This window comes from Pyrus communis, chromosome 6 (genome assembly GCF_041283825.1).
Source record: "Pyrus communis isolate YQ-2024b chromosome 6, ASM4128382v1, whole genome shotgun sequence".
NCBI classification, from domain to species: Eukaryota; Viridiplantae; Streptophyta; class Magnoliopsida; order Rosales; family Rosaceae; genus Pyrus; species Pyrus communis.
This window is the reverse complement of record NC_142570.1, coordinates 18,885,802-18,906,566: the sequence shown is the minus strand read 5'-3', so window position 1 is coordinate 18,906,566 and position 20,765 is coordinate 18,885,802. Positions and strand designations below refer to the sequence as shown.

Genomic DNA, 20,765 nt, shown 5'->3' with positions numbered 1-20,765 from the left:
GAAAAATTCAACAAATTCCAAAAATTATCAAATTTTACAAATCTCAATGAGTAGAGCAAGTTTTATACATGTGGCCAAGTCCAATTTGGTCGAAAAAAGCTCCAATTTCCCTCAAATTTGCCGCAAACCATAGAAATGGATGGTTTCGATCTGTCACCTCCGGTGCTCCGCCGCCCCCATAGTTGTTTGGGCTTTGTTCCAGGCCTTAAGAGGAGTAGTTTGATGGTGGTTATTGATGGTGAAGGTTGTTAAAATTGCGGATTGCCGTCAAGGTGTCCATCGCACCACCGGTGTGGTTCTCCATGAATTCGGGGTCAAACCCAGTCGGGTTTGGATGGGGAAGGAAGATAGGAGGTCAGGGTGACGAATGGTGGTGTTAGATGGTCGCGATTCATCGAAAAAATGGATGAAATCGTGACGGAAACCATGGCAAAAAAGGGTCCGAAGTCAGGTCCTGAACCGGGTGAAGGGGGGATCCGATTCCCTTTCTCTTCCCCCTCATTTCCCATTCTTACTCCCTTTCCCGATTGGTCCTCTTCTCTCTATCCTTTCCCTCATTTCATTTCTCTTCTCTCATTTCCATCACAGCCGTCCATCTTTCTCATTTTTTTTCTTTCCATTTCATCCCAACCACACATGTGGCGCATTCCTTTGCTCCAAAAATCTGGAGCCTTCTAAATGAGGGCAAAATTACAAAAATATCCCAGACTGTAAACGTTAATAACTCTTTCGTTATAATTCCGTTTCACAAACAGTTTGTACCTACACATTCGTGAGATCGAGCTCTATTCAAAAATATAAATTGTGATCTCAAAAGGTGTATGGATTTTAAATAATTAATTTTCAAACTTCAAAATTCGTAACTAGTTTAATTAAAATCTAAATTCAAATAAATTGATATAAATTCTTAAAAAATAATATAAAATTTCAATAATACAAATATGTAGATTATAACAATGAAATCCCTCCTGGATTTCATAGAGCTGGCCTCGTATAAGAGCCAGATGTCACAGATTGTACAAGCCCTCAGTCAGTTTGACATTTGTCTCCCGAATCTTCGTCCGCCGTCGACATCTGAGCCTCTCCAACCCGAGCATGCCCACAACTCTGCCCCTTCAACCTCTGAGTCCGTCCCCAACCTCGAAACCTTCCAGCCGCCTTCGAATGACGACCTCGTTGATTATGCCACATTATTTTCTTAGTTTTGTACTCCTTTACTTTTTAAACATTTTGCTTGTACATTCATTTATATTTATTTAAATAAATTATTTTCCTCTTCATTACATTTTTTAATTACAATTTAATTTTATTACAAAATGAAAAAAAAAAAAAAACAAAAGTTTAAATTAAAATTATTTTTTATTTTTTATTTTTCCGCGGCAAATACCTTCGTCTCGTAGTATTATAGCGATTAACAAGGTTTTGTCGTGCAATTGTAAACTGTTGTCGCGCAAAGTTTTGAGAGACGAACCCATGTTTGTATCTTGGTATTTTGTGTGATGAACACATATGTTCCTATAAATTTTGTGCGACGAAGGCTAAATTGTTGTGTCTCGTTTTTGCGACCAATGCTATTGTTCGTTGCGCAAAGTCTTTCTTCACGATCTTTGCGCGACGAAGTTTCCATCGCGCATACATTTAAATGACGGAATGACACTTTGCGTGACCAACTTTTGTTTGTCGCGTAAATAGTTAAACGTATTAGTGTCTGCAGATTTGGTGGAGTTATTTGAGGCTGTGATAATTCTCGTCATAAGTCATATATATAATAATAGTCTACAACAACTACATGCATTATATAGATCCATTACTTGCTGCAGGTCTTAGAATACATATATATTCTTATATATTGCTGCATGCTCTGAAGGTATGTATTGTAGTTTGCATTTGATGCAGCACCATGCTCTGAAGGCATCGTCATTCATATAAGAGCAGAAAGTTTGTTTTCCATGTCGGTCAGTAGCATGTGTTTTTAAAAAAGAATTCATATTTTTCCCGTGAGGTTTATGGTACAAAAATCATTTTGTGTCCACGTCTTTTTTCTTTTAAAGAAAAATTTAGTTTTTTTTTTCACTAATTTTTCATTATGCTTTAATTAAAATCAATTATGAAAATGTACCTTGTGATTTTCATAATTGGTTGATTTCCAAAAATCATTTCATTTCATTTATTCTGCATGATCGCGTTAGTATCTTGCAAAGTTTGAGGAGACAGTAATTGACGGCCACGGGCCACGTTAGTGTCGTGCCACTTCTACTTGAAGGCTGAAGAGAGATCGAGTAACAAAGCGCGGAGACAAAACTGCTTATTAGTATGCGTGTCTAGTTGATGAGTTTTGTAAATCTTTTTATACTCATTTCTCTTAGTGTTTGTCCCGGTTTAGGAGCCCAAAGATTTTCCCAATGATGGGTTTTGGTTAAATACTAAATCCTTGTGCACTTTTTATTTATCTTTTTAATTGCATATGTGTAGGATAGTTTGATATGTGATGTGAATGTGGATTTAATTCGAGAATTGAAAATTGAATTGAATTTTTAAATTGGAACTTATTCACCCCCTATAGACTAAACTAGTACCATCTATAACTTTCAAAAACTTCAAAACAAGAAGAGCAAACGACTTGAGGAGGAGTAAGGACCTTTACTTCATCACTGAACTCACCACAAAAGTTCCAAGAGGCTTGCGTGTATCCCGAATTGTTGCGAAGGGATCTGGCACTTGGAAAGGTGTCGATAAAGGCAAGAAGATATGTTATCCAGCCGGGACTAACAATGTTATTGGCTACAGAAAAATATTCCACTATGAGAACAAGGGATCCGGGATAGATGACAGGTGGATCATGCTTGAGTTTGATCTTCATCAGTCACTTGTACACAACCAACAAGCAAGTATTTACGTATACAATTTTGTGTTTTAAAGAATGAGGATCTTGTTCTTCTTGAATCTTATGGACTGCTACTATTTCACGTTTCTATGTGTTTTCTTGCGTATTATTTTTGGACAAGTCTCTTAAATCTACAAGCATAAAGATCAAATATTGAACATTAACACGTACACATAAAATTTTAAGATACATGTGTCGATCTTAAATACTTTATATTTGTTGAAAATTGTCGTGAGGTTTTTAGTTTGTCGGATTAAAAGTAATTAGGTTTGTGTGAAGAAAATACTCACTGATAGCCATACTTGATTTCTTTTCGTTGCTCGCTAGGCAGGGGAGAATTCTTGTTTTTCATATACAGACATACAATCTTGGATTAATTTAATTAACTAACATGATTTTTATCGGATGTGCTGGAGAAGAAATATGTTCTATGTATACTTCGTAAAAATGAGGAATTCAACAAGAAACAAAAACAACGAGCAGAGGAGGATGAGATGGTTGGAGAAGATGATAATAAATCAGCTTGTTCGATTGAGACACGGAAAACGGCAGCGTCTCTTACCATGTGTACCTGATCTGCAATACCTTTAGCCACGCAACAATATGATCAGTAGTCCACCATTAGCAGGTGGATTAGTGCATGCAAGAGAAGAAAAACCGGGACAAGAATTACTTCTACCTTGCGTTAACAACATACCGTCGTTTGCAGACAATGAACTGGGTGCTTTGCAATGGGAAGAAACTTGGTGTCAGTAACAGCAAAAACTCCAACCATGCATTGACAATATTGTACCACCTGCTGTAACACTACCTGATGATTTTATCAATATGTTGGCGACACAGGATATACTGCAACTATGCAAGCTGATCGTCATTATCCATATGTCAGTGAAACCGGATTTACTTGACAACTCAAGCTCATGATCATCCATATGTCGACGCCTCAGGATTTACTGTGACTACTCAAGCTCATGATCTTCATCAATATTTGGATGGCACAGGATTTGCTTCGACTACTCAAGTTGATCATCTTCATTCATATGTCGACGGCACAGGAATTGCTGCGAGTACTCAAGCTCATGATCTTCATCAATATGTCAACGGGACAGGAATTGCTGCGAGTACTCAAGCTCATGATCTTCATCAATATGTCAACGGGACAGGTTTTGCTGCGACTACTCAAGTTGATCATCTTCATTCATATGTCGACGGCACAGGATTTGCTGTGACTACTGAACCTCATGATCTTCATCAATATGTTAACGGGACAGGATTTACTGCAGCTGCTCAAGCTGATCATCTTTATCCATATATCGATGACACAGGATTCACTTCGACTACTACTCAAGCTGATCATCTTTATCCACCAAGTAATAATGTGTTTGGAGGATTGGGCGATTTAGTTAATGATAATTGCGCCTCAGACTATATAGGGGATGAGGTTCCCTGAGTTTCTGTCGATGAGCTACTCAGACTAACACCAGAGCCAGAGCATGAGGATCTGTGAAGGAGAATGTTGTAAATTTTTAGGTTTTGGGTTATGTATTCCACTCATGTTGTAACAAATATTTTCGCGAACCGGTGGTTGCTTCTATTGCAATCTTTGAAATTGAAATTTATATCCTTTTCTTTCTCTAATTAACTCGAACTTTAATTTATTTTTTGCTAGCTTAATTATTTGCCATGCAAGAGAATATTTAGCTTATTTACTTTCATCGTGTACTGAACTTATATATTTTTCTTATATATTGCTACTATTTGAAAGTGGAACAAATTTTAATTTCTCTTACGACACAAAGTTACAAACCGCAAGAAAGGAAAGGAATACCAATTAATATTTTGCCTCGTGGCATTTGGCTCAAATTAGGTAGGTCTCATAGTCGACTCACATATAAAATGATTATGATACTACATATTTGCGGTGATTGTTGCTAGCCTAATAGTAATGTGCATGATTGCTTACGTTTGTTGTGATATTCTGAGTGCATTATAATGTCACATTATTTTTTTTCAAAAAAAAAAAAAAAAGAAAAAAAAGAAGAAAATAAATATTTCCAGACAATGAAAAGAAATTGTTTCAATTTCCAACCTCTTGACATATGGGAGCTCTCTATAGACAATGAAATTTATGAAGAAAGTTGAGATTTCATCATAAAATTAATTAGCAATATAAAAAGTAGCCCAATTTACGTATAAACTCATGCAAGGTTCATTCTTTTAGCAATGTGAATTTATTTTCAACAGTTTTCAAGCTACACCAACTTGAAAGAGCAACATAATCAAATAAGTAACATTGGTAATTAGACAACCACTTTTCCTACTTTCCCTTACTATTGCCGCTAACATTATTTCACTCGCACTGTTATATATAATAGAGCTCAGCTTTCTTAATAGATTATTACATGATGTTTGTACCATACTTTACTGATCTCAAAATTACCGAGCGTTGGTCAACTTCATATCTTTAGGGACCTACTAAAGGATTCGTGTTGAGGCACCCCTGCCGAAGCATAAGAGTTTCCCTCCAACTAGGAGGCCAATCACAACGACAAACATGTCAACATCTAAATAAAAGCTCCTAGAGTCCCAAATCGACTATGGACAAAAACGTACGCTTCTCGTCAACTATAAAAAGAGATCATTCTCCTACAATTAAATCCAAATCCCATTATTGTACCTAAATTATTATTAAAACTCACTAATGATGATTATGCTTTAACCATTGTATTATGTAGACTCTATATTATTAATAAGAACTCCTCTACCCTGGTGGGCGTAGCCTGACTACAGGTGAACTTGACTTTGTTCCAAAGTCTCACTGATTTTGTGCATCAACACATGATTTTTCCATGTCCGGAAATATACACTCAACAAGCATCCCCATAAATCTTTGTTGGTCTAACAGAAATTCTGTAATCAAGATCCAAAGTCATCCTTGATAACACACTATTGTTTTCGCTTATTAGATTGTTGCTACCCACAGGTGGAGTAGACGTAGGGGAATGAAACACGAGGGCTTCTTACTCATAGAGTGTTGGATCCGACAACCGTGGAGTAGGGATGGTAACCAAAGGTATCTTCTTCTTCAAAACAATCCTAAACTTCTGCGAAACATCCGACTCCTCTCCTTGTGGCAGTTTCCAGTCAAAAGAATGCAAAAATGTAAATGCATCACCATCCTCTCAGCCATTGCAACCCCTGCCCATATTCTTCTACCTGACCCAAACAGAAAATAGTTGAAGTCACTCCCACTGTAGTCCCATTTACCATTCAAGAACCTATCCGGGTCGAATTCCAGTGGATTTTCCCAGCTAGAAGGATCTCTATGTTTCGCCCAAACGTTGATGAAATTCGAGAACCTTTCGGAATGGTGTAGCCTCCCACGGTGCATGTTTCACACCAACAACACACGAAGATACCGTCAAGGTGAATTTCCTTTGCAATGCCCTGTAAGTTCATACTTTTGGATCCTATGGTTTTTTACTCATTTCAGCTTGTCTAATGTAGGTTTTGGGGGAATGTTTCAATTCAAACATTGATATTCATTCTCTTAAACAGGTTTTCAACTCTAAGTAATATTTTAGTTGAATGGTAGTTCATGTTATTTTTTCCTTTCTTATTCCCTTTTTGGTTTTTTTTTTTTTTTTTTTTTTCATCAAAGGTAGGTAATAATCATTAAAACGAAGTCTAGACGGACTAATTACATCTTACATAGTCCTAGAAAGAACCGACATATGAGCATGAGTAATGGTTCTTCATTGCAGCAATTACAAAATAGTACGTACATAAATTAAAACCTATAAACACGTTTTAACCCCAGAAGATTAATTAGTCCTCGACCTAGAGGTGGCTAGTAAAGAAAACCCTAACAGCCTAGGTGCTGGATGACCCCCCGCAACTGCTCGGAAATCAGAAGTCGCCAACAACTCACACCACCAATTTCGCATCACAAAATAAGTCGTGAATGATGAAGTAAATATCAGCTTCAATTTGTATCCTTGCTAAAAGTAATTAGCATCACACAAATCCTCGTGCACAAATGAATTGTCAATTATGTATGTGAAGGGATTAACATGCTAGTTTCAAAGTGTCGAGGCCTCAAAATGCATTTTCATATTAATCAAGTCATGCAACAAATATTCCTAGTGTTGCATGCATGCTTTAAATTTCATCCGTGGGAGGGAGGGGTATCAATTCACCTCCCCAAAACTAATGCGGTGTAGATAATATCGTTTACTAAACAAAAATAATACTTTTTTTTTATAGAACAATACTTGACTACTCAAAGATGAGTAGGAACTCCTACTAAAAACTCTTAGTGTTTTAATCACAGAGCTTTGTGTTCATGATCAGAACCGTTCATACTATGAATTACTGACACACCCCGACCGAGATCAGGGCGTGCTGGCCGTCACACGAAGGTGACGTAGCCATGTGCGCGTGCGGAAGCTAATGAGATAAAGTAATATAAAAGTACGAATAATTAAAAACCTAATAGCATACAAAGTACTAGTGTATGTGAGACACAATTCAGAGCAAGTCTACAGCAGTCGAAAAAGGAAAGATACGACATATGTACACCCGAAGGTGACCCTACAATGGTGAGTGTCTGTCAGAAATGCCGGGACGCCATCTGGGATAAACCACCGAACTTGCTAGACCACTAGAACCTGGAGGGGCGCAAAAACAAAAGCGTGAGTGGGCAAAAACAAAGTTCTTTGAAAACTCTTTAGCAAAATACATTCTAACCCCTCGCCGTAAAACCTGTATACTTCCCAGAAAATGAACATATATACGTATGTATAGGTATGCCAATCATGCTCCAAAATATGCCATTCATGCTTGAGAATATGCCATAACGGAAATTCATAATCAAATATAAATGCTCAAGCGTTAATCACATCAATAACATATAATCTAGCAGCCGGGAGTCACCTAACGTGACATGTACCGCTGCATATAGAGCTCCAATCTCAACTCAACATCTGAATCTGCACACGAGTCGGAACCACCTAATGTAGTTTGTCCGACAGGACTGGGTGTAATATATACGCTCTAGTGCTACGATCACGTGAAGACTGTGCGAATAATCGCGGGTCACCTACGAGTCGGAACCACCTAATGTAGTCTGTCCGACAAGGCTTGCACCTAACTTGGATCCAAGGCGAGCGTGTGGTGCGGGTGAACATCACGTGAAGGACTATGCCCTGGCCCTGGGCGGGAGCACTAACACCGGGGGTGCAGATTATGAGCTCTCTAAGCATTTCAAATTACTATTGCATAACAACAGGAATACCGCTTACCTGGCACTTACCTGTGCGTCCACAGCACCAATACACATATATAAATGTATGCCACTACCAATGCATGTGATGATGCGTAAACGTCATTCATATGATGCATGGCATAAAACAAATAACCTTTTTCTATTTAATTTCTGGGAATATAAATGTATATAGGTATATACGGAAAACAAAAGCCCACTCACTGATAATTAGAAGGGTCGTAGCCCCCCTGCCTCGAGTATGTACGCTCGTCCTCGGAATACGAATCACCTATACGCGACAGAGTTACGAAAACGTTAATTTAAAAGCACCTAAGCAATTTCTTGTAATAACTTCTCATACATTGCTCAAAATGGACAATTGAATATACCAACGTGATCTACACAACCTCAGGATCACACCCATATTTTTAAAATAATTTTTGGACCACGCACGCGCCCCCACGCGCCTGAATAGGCACGGACCCACGCGCCCCCACGCGCGGCCACGTGCACTGCACACTGACGGCGTCAACTGACGCCGTCAGGAATATTCCGTTAACTGACGGAATATTCCGTTAACTGACGCCGTCACTGCCGTTAGGAATATTCCGTTAAACTTAACGGAATATTCCCCTTCCTTCTCCGGCCAGTCGCCGTCGCCGGCGCCGTCGCCGGAAAACTGGGAATTTTTCAAACTTTGTTTTCTCCTTCGTTTTTCAACCATTTTTCACGATCTTTATACCAAAATGAAGCTTAGGACTAGTAGAACAACGTTAGACTAGTTTTAAGGCCTAAAAATCACACGATCATACCTGCAACAACGATCAAAGTTCGGCCAACTTTGAACCTAGCCTTCCCAACGTCCAAATTCACCCAACGAACCACTCGGAGGCTCCTTGGGACCTCACAAACACATCTACAAGCTTAGAAATTCCAAAAACACACTAGTTTAGGTTTGCATGAACAGTGCAATAATTCGGCCATTGTTGAAACGACGTGAAAACGTTCGAATTCTTACCTGGAATTGGTATGGTTGTGCTCCTCACAACCTCACGAGTTCAATGGTGTAATTGGTTTCTTGATTGGTGAAGGTTTGAGTTGGTTTGTGTGTGTGTCTGTGTGTTGAATGAAGAAGAAGGAGAAGAGAGGAACTCGGGGAGAAAGAGAGAGAGAGACAGAGTGAGACAAAGAGTGAGGGAATGAGGGAGGGAATCCCGGGAGAGTGAGAGTGATGTGTGAGTGTGTGTGTGGTCCTACAACACAACACTACACAAAACTACACGTAAACGAATAGATTAGGGGTAAAATCGTAATTTTCCATGTACGTTTTAATAATCCCGGGACGGGATGTTACAATTACACTGTAAAGATTATCTCTGCAAAAAATAAATTAAAACTAAGGTTGTTTTGTCAATCTATTATAGCAAGTATATAGACGGTTCGTAATACTTTTAGCAATACCGTTCATTTGTTTTTAAACAGTTTGATGACTAAATGACCTTAATTTTAATTGATTTTTTTTTTGCTGAGACGATCTTTATATGGTGATTTATAATATGAACGTTCTGATTATAAACACGAAGTTCTATAAATTAACAACGAACTATTTTGAAATTTTTTGAGTAGGAGTTCCTACTAATCTTTAAATAGCCAAATATTGTTCTTTTTTATATGGGATAGGATCAAAGGACAAATGTTTTTACTTCTTTGTAGCTTTTAGATTTTATAACATTCAATGGTTTAGATTAAAAGTGGTGTGAATAGTTTTAAACATTAAATGACTTAGATGATGATGTGGATTCTAATTAATAAGGAAAATATTAATCTAAATTAAACACAAATATCTAATGGAATAAAATTGAAGAAAATAATAATCAGAATATGAATCCTAATAACAAAAAAAAAAAATACATGAAATCTCTTCTTTGCGATGAGGTCTTCAATGTTCAAATAATCAGAATTTGAATTCTAATAAGTGCAAAGCTTGATGTTCCTATTTCCACAGTAAAATCGCTAGAAACATAAGAGATTAGCTTGCGTAATAAAAAAAATTGTTGAAAAATAGAAATGAAGCGAGGCAAGAAAATCTATATCTAAGTTACAATCTAGAACCAAAAGCATACAATCTCTGACACACCCCGACCCGGAATGTCCACCTAGACTTCGAATCGAGCTGTGTTGGCCAACACCAGGAGGGTGACGAAGCCATAAGGTGTAGTGATGTGGAAAATGTGAATAAATTTAAACCTAAGTGCCTAAATGTAAGATTGCGCATGTGAGCAGAAATGAACCCATTTCACACGTGATGTCAGAGTATTAATAAAATAAAGTAAAGGTAAAAGAGGAATTATACCGTCGGTAATATTCCCACAACAATAGTTTGCCAGAAATCCTCGTCGACACGATAGCTCGACCACTAAAACTTGGAGGGGCAAAAAAAAAAAAGGGTGAGTGGGCCTAAAAATAAAGTTTAATAAAAACCTTTTTTAAAACTTTATAACTCCTCGCCGTAAAACAAGCATAGTTTCCAAAATATACATACTATGTATAGTATGACAATATTTACCATAGCCTGCAATATCTCAAGAATTCAATACAGCAGAATATTACGTAAATAAGTGCACGACGTCCGTAATCGTATAATCTCGCATAAGCAAACATATCATAATGAGTGCTTATCAACATATGCTGACACACGAGTTCATGCAGAGATATTCTGACATGAACAGGACTGGGTGTAACAATGATATTTGCTCTTGTACTACAATCATGTGAAGATTGGCTCTATATGCAGCACATACGAGTCCTAATTGCCTGTAACAATCTAGGACAAGACTGGCATCTACAATGGATCCAAAGTGAGCGTACGGCGTGTTGTAAATCTGCCCTAAAGCCAATCATATGATGATACTTTATGGACATTTCACATGTTAACTAATCTAGTTTAATATAAAGGGCAAAGATTATTGTTTAAAGCTGTCTCATATAAATGTTATATGCTTAAACGATTAGTCCAAGGAATATGTAGTTGGGAAAATGTGATCTAAAGAAGTTAGATTCATGAAACCATTCTCTTTCATATACGTATCCTAAAAGTTCATGATCATAAGATTGCCAATTGGGCATTGACAGTCCATTAAGATCAGTACGTGTTATGTCTTCTCTTAGAGAGAGTGACTGGTCTCGAGTCATTGGTGTGACTGACACCAAGACAAGCATGTAGGTGCTCAATAGAGAATGAGTCCATTGAACGCGATCAACAAGGAGTTCTCATACTCATGTCACATGAGAACTCATGATTTGGATAATGTAAAGTAGTCATTTGATCTGAGGCATCATAGTTGTCTTATGGTTAGGTCCTTGATCTTTGACTATGTCAAAGTCACTTCGTCAAAGGGTGTCCAAGACATAGTTAGGTTAAGCCATTTAGCCATGGAGGCAAGTGAATGCACAACAAGGGATCTCTAACCTTCAAACCGTTTGAGGGAGAATACTATATGATATGATTAAGAATCTCTGATCAGAGTATGAATGAGATTTAGGAAGTCGTTCCAAATCACATTTAAGATAATCATATAAGTAAGAGAATCACATTGGATAGTAGACATGATTAAACTATCAAACCAAACAATGTGGTCAAGAGTATTGTATTAGAGAAAGATCGTATTGCATTGTAATCCCAAACTGAATAGGTTCTCCACCTCTTCTGATTAGCTTGGGTAGCCATGACATACTGCTAGGTGCCACATATGGTTTGTGGAAGCCCTAAAGGTGTATAATCACTAAAGGGTGAATTGAAAGTAAGTTTCAATTCATAATCGATTTGAAGAGTTCTAATCGCCCACTGCCTCGCTAAAAGGAACTTAATGGATCGTACACCGTGTAACGTAGAGATTGAAGAAACAACGGAGATGAGTAAGGATAATTAAATGGTTTAATTATTTATGGCTAGGATTAATTAATATGTTAATTAATCAAACGAATAAGTTCGTTTTAGCTTTTGAGTAATTAGTGGACCTCAAGGCTCACTGGGCTTAGAACCGTCAAGCCCATTAACTTAAGTTGTTTGACAACTTAATGACTAAAGACTCAAAAGGGCCCAAACAACCCAAAGCCTTTAGAAGGCCGACCATACCATGAATGAAAGTTTTTGGTTCTTTTTGTCACTTAAGTGAAGTGACTAGATAAATGACTTTATACCCAAAATTCAAAAGGGTTCTCTCTTGAGGAAATTGGAGAGAACAAAAGCTATTTTTTTTTTCTCTTTCTAGGAGGTCGGCCCCCTTGGAGGGGGATTTACTAGTATCAATCATCCTCCAAGGTCACTCATATGTTTTTCAAGTCCCTCCTTGGTGTGGAAACTTAGAGGTTCCCTTTCTTGGGAACTTGGAGAATCCGTTCAACCATTCTCCTCCAAGAAATCCATGGAGCTAAGAAGTAATGAATGAAGGCCCTCTCTCTTGGGTGATTAGCCTTTGCTTATGCAAAGAGGTGCTTCAAAGGTATAAAAGTTTCTCAACTCTTTTCTTTAAGATTTGAGTTGAGTCTTGGTTCACCACAACTACTAGGCCTTGTATTTTATGGGTATAGTTTTGTTTTTGAGTGCATACAAACATGATTCCGCCTTTAATTGTTAATTGCATGCATAGATGTTACTCAAATGAACTTGTTTTCCAAAAATTTATTCCGTCATGGCACGATGTGCATGTACACATGAAAGACTGGCCCTGACTCGGGCGAGTACTAACACCGGTGCAACAAACGATGAGTAGATAACACAAATATAGTCATGCCCTAGTGATTCGATAGTTCTAATCAACATAATATCATTCATATCCGTAACTATAATTATGGTATCAATAATAATACTCATACCTGTGCATCCCGCAGGACGTAGCATAACTTCTTAATTTCTATCAATGTGCTAAATCTTATAACCGTCATGCTAATCTAGGCGTATTGTAGAAAACTCTTTATGAAATGTATAAATGAAAACTAACAATTATATATATATATATATATATATATATTATATAAAAGAAAAGACCCACTCATAGTTGCTTACGATGTCACATCTCTCTGAGTTAGGAAGCTGGAGTTTCCGATAGTAATTGCACCTAAACATAATATTGTGACCCATTAATAAAACTCAATTAAAACGCTTGAATTTGGAGAAACGGACGATAGATTTGGAATCAATGTGTCGAAATACTCTAAGGAGGGTCTCGGGCAATTTTCGTAAAAAGTCAACGGTTAACTCTAAAAGTCAACTGAGACGCCTCGGTGGTCAACTACGTTAACACTTTATAATTTCACTCAATGGGTGCCAAAAAGGGACTCGGGACGTCGAAATTATCCTAGGAGGGTTCCCGAGAAAATTCCGAAAAAAAGTCAACCTAAGGAATATTTTGAGCCCATTTCAAAAATGGGTCGGGCTGGAACAATGTGCAACATGCTTAGGCTTAGGCCCCTTTTTTATTTATTTATTTATTTTTTTGGGCGATTGCCCTGCAACTGTCGAAGACTCGAAGAAGAAGGCTGAAACTGGGTTGAGTTTGGCTGGAAAAGTTCCAAAGGCCCTAACTAGTTCATTTCTCAACCAAAATCAGAATTTCAAAAGCCAAAGTAAAGCTCAAGAGTTAAGGAATTGAAATATACTAAAGTGAGGTTGAGCCGAGGTCGGGATTGGCCAGAAAAGGACTGCAAATTTCGGATAGTTCACTGAAATCTGGGAAAAAGTTCCCTCGATATCTCTATGTAGTTCCACCGTCCAAAATTACATAAACACGATCATTAACAACCACGAGGATAAAAGAAAGGGGTTCAGAATGTCTGGATGCTTACCTAAGCCGTGAATGGCGAGATTGGGCGGAGATGGTGGTGGTCACGATGTTGCTGCATAGTGAGGTGAGGGAGGAATTTTGCGAACGTTTTCCTTCGTTTATGGGTTCATAGAACTCACAGAGGTAAGGTTGTAACAATTTTGCTGGTGGAGCTCGCTGGAACGACGAAGGTGATGGTGGTGTGATTTCTTTGTACTTGCAGATAGAGGGTTGAGATAAAGAAGTCGGGAGAGGAGAGAGGGGAGAAGGTTAAAAGAAGAAGGTGAGGTGGCAGTCATCTAATGGAGGATAGGATAAGGGGGATTTGAAAAGTGAGAGAAAAAGTGTCTCGAGGTAGGGGGACACAGGAGAGGTGAAGGCATGGAGCGTGGGGCCCACATGTCTCACAAAACAATACAAAATATCTCTAAACATGAAATTACCAACTTGCCCCTGGTATACAATGTTTCATAAAATTTTAACCGTAACTCCAATTTCAATTCCGCTTGCGCCTACACGTTTGTACCTTCGAGAATTTTAAGAATACGATAAAATAGTAACTTGTACGAGTCACGAAAAGGCGGTCAACGAAAGTCAACAATCTAAAGTAGCCAAATGGACTGAGAGAGCCCACCTGTTGGAGATGCTCTTATAATATAAGAGGTTAATTAATTACACTAACAAGGTTTATCATTTTTTCAAAAAATTATTTCATGTTTGGTAAATTACACTAACACTCTTAGTTTCAAACCTTCAAGGTATAAATAAAAGAATAATGTACAACTATGTTCTCAAAAAGAAAGGTACTTATGTATACGAAACTAACTCCCTGCATTATTAAAGCATCTCCAAAGGAGATATCAAATTGTCCAAATCATCAATAACGGTAACAAAAGACAGAATTAATGTTTTCCAACCGAGAAGCCAAATTTGATGTGGCATGACATGGATTGACATCTCTCCCTTTTGTTGCCAAATTTGACAGCACCTTCAAATTTTTTTAAATTAAATATTAAATGCTTTTTATTAATTTTTTATTAGTTTAAAGCATTATCCTTTTGTTTCTTTTCATTCCCAATGCAAAGAAAGTACATGAATTATTATTTTATATTTAAAATTTGACATATCGGTTGGAGAGCAAAAGCTTAAAAGATGTCAAAGTGCCATGTAAGCCTTCAAATTTAAATTTTAGGTTTAAAATTTGAAATCTCCTTTGGAGATGGTCTTAGGAACTAATATAGAGATAATGGATGAAAGACCTCCACATTAATTAACCATAGTTGTTAAACAACTTTAGAGAAGATAGCTACCTCCACTAACCCATGTGCATTGTCAAATGAATTTTTCTAAATCACAATTTTCTTTTTAATTAACCCTTAAATATTTTCCTTCTCTATTCATTGAGGAAAAATAAGGAAGAAAGTATTATTTGATCAATCTAAAATGAGGAAATTGTAGTAATGGTCTCTCAATTTTAATTCAATTGGAGTAATGGTCTCTCAACTAAAAATTCATGACCATTGATTCCTTAACTCATCAAAATGCCCGTCTATGGTCATTTTCATTAACTCCATTTGAATTTCTGTCAAAATAAGTCACATGCCACGCATGTGAGGCTGAATCAAGGGGCAAATATGAAAAATCAAATGAAAAAAATTGTAGTAATGGTCTTTTAACTTTAACCCAATTGGAAAATCGTCCCTCAACTTTACCCAATTGGAGCAATGGTCCTTCAACTTTATCCCAATTGTAGCAATAATGCTTTCAATATGACTCATTTTGATGAAATTTTGATGGAGTTGACGAAAAGGACCATAGCTGCACATTTTGATGAATTAAAGGACCAATGGTCAATTGAGGGATCATTACTCTAATTAGGTTAAAGTTGAGGAATCATTGCTACAATCTCTCATCTAAATTACATTCAACACTTAGAATGATGCTATTTGGACACACACACACACACACACATAGACACATAGATATACATATATATATATAAAGTTGATATCATCAATTTCGGCACATTCTCTAAAAGAGTGAGTCCTAACATTATAGAAAATACCTGCATGAACAATAAAACATGTCAATGATAATGTTAATTTTGTGTGTCTACGTAAATCTATATTGTATACAAAATGGAGCAAGGAGCAATTGTTCGGGCGAAGATTTCTCCAAAGAGGGCTCCTCGGTACTCAGCACAGCTCCCTAAGGGATTGGCACTTTGGATGTGAAGTCCGGCTCTTGCCTGCTAATGTACTGCAAGAGGAGGACAAAGTTAGTTTTGAAAGGTGCCTTTGCAGGGCCTTAGGTGTAGGCCTTGAGGCTTGCAATCAAAACTAAGTGCTAGGCATGTCACTGCTATCTCAGTATGGTAGATGTAGAACAAGATTGTGCTTAGTCGATTATTTGCGTCCCAAGTTACTCGGACTTCTTGTTATCAAAGGATTGTCATGGATGGGTTAAGCACACATTAAGTCCTTTTTCTTGCCTTGTGATCAAAGACTTTCAGTTCATAGTCTTGTATATTTGAAAGCACTTGGAGGGTAGTGACTCATCAGCTTTTTATTTGTATTGCCACTGAAAAGTGCTTTTTAGCTGATTGTGAGTTAGTCCCCATCACTTGACATTTAAATCATAGGCACATGGCCTATGCATTAATGAGAAGGCGCCAATTTGTCATTGGGCTTGATGCATGGGCTTCGGGCAAGTCTCCCTTCTAATTGGCATTTCTAGGCCATCACACACTTGCAGCCTAATGTTCAAATATTAACCCAAACAATAATATTTCTTTTTTTTTTCTTTTCTTTCTTTCTTTCAATATCACTTCAAGATAAACCAGTCTTTTTACTTTGACATAGATGCATCCCATTGCAAAGCCTTGACCAGTAGCTATCATCTAATTGATTCTAAGCATTTCATGTTCGTGCATGCATGCATGGGATCTCAAGAATTTTCACGTTAATTTGGTTGTAAAAAGAAACGGACAATAATGCATATTAAGTTAGTCAAAGAGAGCAACTTCCATGCAGAAATCCATGCCATGTAAGTCGTCCAACTTAGAAATGTGTTGTCACATTAATCAAGTCATTCCCCATGATATCACCTAGTATTGCAGGCGCTCATGACATGCTTAATATTCCATCCATGGGAGGGGATGGATGGATATTACTTAACCTCCACGAAATTAATGTGTTCGGAAAAGGATATTACTACCATCCCTCGAGACAATATGTTATTACCATGGTAATTAAATCAGATTAATTTGGTTACGCCTAGGGATGAAAGATGTATTTTTGCATAATTTATGTGTATAAAAAGTGCATGTCACTCTGCCTAAATCACTCAATTACATTCAACACTAGTGTGTTTCTTCTCTCATAGCCAGTGACCAATAGAAATAGCTATCGCCCAAGACTCTGAGTTCCTGCAGGTTTTACTGCAATGGCCCTCGGTTACATGGCAGAAGAACCCCCTTGCGTCTTCCTGCAGCTGCTCAACATATGTTCACCATACACGGAATGTGGCCGACAAATTTCTCAGCAATAGTAACATGCACTGCTTCTACTCAAGCTGCAAAGTTTAACATGAATCCGGTATCTATATTAATTCATGCTTCATTTCCCAAATATTCTTACAACTTCATCGATTCTTTTTAATATTGTAGCTATGACCAAAATCTAAGTAACTTTTTTAATTATAATAATTAGTTGAGAGGAGATCAGCAATTGCTAAGAGACATGGATATCGAGTTAGTATATATAAGAGCGTATTTTAAGAAAGAATTAAACTACATGAGAATAAAAACGAGATGCTGGCAAATTTGGTACTAAAATAAAGCCTAAACTGCTCCACTTGACTCCCATGATCAGTAAGCTACAAAAAAAGTAAACCTGCTCAGGCTGCTCTCAACAAGAAAAATCCAAACGAGAACATAAAATATTCAAAACATTCTCCTACACTCTAGTCAAACGTTAATGAAGGAATGCAACAGTGTTAACACGGTAAAGCATTTAAACCTAGGCGGACCTGAAATTCTTGATAACATATTCAACATTCCACAACACAAACAATTAAAAAAGAAAGATGGGTGGCTGTGACATGAACGGTAACCTGTATGAGGAGAAGTTTAGTGCACCAATGCCTTGGATTGGCATGTATGTAGCAGCAGCATCCTTGGCCTGTCTGATTGCAATGGCTGCAGATGTAATCCTCGGCATCTGGCACCATAAGTACTGGTTTCCCTGCAAGTTCTTCTCCATTAATGCCACATCTCTGACCTTGATAGGTATAGCCATCAAATTGTCGGTGGATCTGAACACTGCCATGCCCAACCGTCACGACCAGCTTGCAAAGCTTAGCAGTTCTGCCTTGATCTGCACAGCAATGGCTAACTCCATGCCGTCTCTTGGAGCCATGGAAAATGAAGAGATGTTCATGAATGTAATTGCCTTGGGAATTCTAGTCATCACCCTTATTGTCAATATTTGCATCCAATTAGCCACCGGTGCAATCTTTGTTTTCTGGAAGGAGCACGCTTCAGTTATGTTCATCATGCTTGTTTTGCTCCTCATGCTGATTTTCTCGGCTTTAACGGTTCCAACAACAAAGAATTATTTAGAAAAAGGGTACAAGAAAAGATACCAATTATCTTCAAAAGAATGCACAAATGCAAGTGGTAGAAAAGAAGTTACCAAACTCAGAGACACATTGACAAAGCTTTGGCTGATGGCTCACACCTCTAGCCCTCAATTTGTGATGGGCAGGTCAGTGACATGCACTGCTTCTGGAGCTTTCTGTCTTTTGAGTGCCATGATTTTGGCCCAAGCCATGTTTAGAACATACTTGATGCCATGGTCCATTAAGTTTTGCAGCGGGGAATCAGACTACAAATTGACAACCACTTTGATTCTATTTACGCAAGCAGTGGCAGTAGGAGTTGGTACTATTTCCCCGGCGTTTAGATGGTTCATCGCCATCAACTTTAAGTGCCCGAAAAGAGGAAATATAAGCTACAGAAAAGAATTCGAAATAGAAAGGTACTGGATTCAGGGGCTTGCGGAGTTAAAAAAGTGTCCATTAACTTTTAGAATCAAATCTCGGGACTGCAGGAAACTTGCACATGAAGCAAGAAACAAAATTTTGGACTTGTGTATTGCAATGCAAACGGGGATTGTCCTATCAAGTAAAGCCATTCGATTAATTTCCATTTTCTTGGTGAGTCGAATCTTTTTACTCAGCGACTTGTTCAGGGAGTGGAAGAACAAGAAGTTGGAATTCGACTCCATCCCAATGTCCCAGAAAAACCCAAGGCAAGATCTTAGTAATTATGTTCTGTATCTTGAAGGTGAGGATGCGTTGGTTCATTACATGATGAATTCCAACTGTGATGCTACTGATCATTGGACTCAGAAGGGAATGAAAGAAGAACCCAAGCATCTCATTAAGCTGTTGGAGAAATTGACAGCCTCACAAGGATTCAAGGGAGTGGCAGAGTTTGACAGTGATCAAGTTCCCTCTCTACAATGTGAAGAACCTCCAAATTGTTGGGCTCTTCCCGTTGTGACACTAACAAGTATTGCACTTGCACTTCCAAACATCGGTTCTGGTTCAATCGAAAATCTGATAGATGGGGTACATGAAGGGCTCATGTACATGAATGCTATTGAGGAACAGCTGGATAGCAAAGGAGTTCTTGCCAACATCAGAAAGGCGGCAGAGGTCGTGTGGCTAAGAGTTGATCTATATCACACATGGCTAGATTTGGATCTCAGAAAATTGTCACGTCAAGGGAAGAGTCTAAAGGAAACACTTGAAGAACTTTCTGAAACTGCAAAATCCATATTTGAAGAATGTAGAAAGCGGCGGATGAGTAAGGAGAATGTGTGTTCGAGAGATATCCCTTCCAAATGGTCTGTTAAGGAGCTTGCCGCTAATTCCATGTACAGGATAAGCCAAACTCTTCTGCTAAATCCTGATGGCCAAATCAATGAATCAAGTGAGAGATTGTATGAATCAATGGTTGTGATGATCTCTGACATAATGGGTGCGTGTCTAACAAATTTACAGGAAGCTATGGCAATCAAGTGTTTTAACAGCACAATTGAAGAGAGGGAGGAAAGTGTGAGACTTGCAGTTCACGTTCTTGGTAAAACTGAAAGGATTCTTTATATTGTGGAACCTGGTATTCCTTCAAATTTGGATCATCACCAAATGGCATGCATTGATGAGTGGCGTTCGGCACGGAAACCCCCGATAAATTTCAAGGCGTGCACATCATTTCCAATATCCGAGAGTGACAGGGATTCTTCGGCAGGCTCAAGTGATCACTTTTACCTGACGATGGATTAGGTTTTCTAGGCTGCTGTACTCTAGCATAAATAGGCTATTAAAACACTCTTGTATTCAGCTTTTCATCAATAATATTCCAGAATTTAGATTCAAGTGTTCTCTTCGGATTTTTCCCTAGAACTCTGTTAATTCACTTCGTACTACGATTTGGCCCTATTTTACCCGCTGGACAGTTCCTACTGCCTTGCATCAGACTCTACAATTTAAACTAGTTGAAACATCTTTTAACTATACGTAAATTATCCTTAAAACTAGTTAAGATCATAGCATACAGAAACAAGAGGCTCAAGTTCAATGCATGCTAATTAAGCCACCTCAAACTGTCCAAAATTACTAAATTTAGGACATTATCTGCATATAGGAAGGATGAGCGGCTGAAAGAATTCGTTGACTACGTATCCCATTGCAAACAGATATCCATTCATCGATGGTGTCTAATACT

General features: G+C 37.9%; 1 protein-coding gene across 1 annotated transcript; it reads left to right on the top strand.

Moving 5' to 3' along the window:
- Positions 1–17,910: 17,910 nt before the first annotated feature.
- On the top strand, positions 17,911–20,416 carry LOC137709971 (uncharacterized). The gene has a single exon (XM_068448946.2). The coding sequence runs from the start codon at positions 18,059–18,061 to the stop codon at positions 20,321–20,323; it is 2,265 nt and encodes a 754-aa protein (XP_068305047.2). The 5' UTR covers positions 17,911–18,058; the 3' UTR covers positions 20,324–20,416.
- The last annotated feature ends 349 nt before the right edge of the window (positions 20,417–20,765 follow it).

Excerpts from the sequence above, each read along its gene's own strand:
- LOC137709971 (XM_068448946.2), top strand. The coding sequence starts at position 18,059 with ATGGGTGGCTGTGACATGAACGGTAACCTGTATGAGGAGAAGTTTAGT.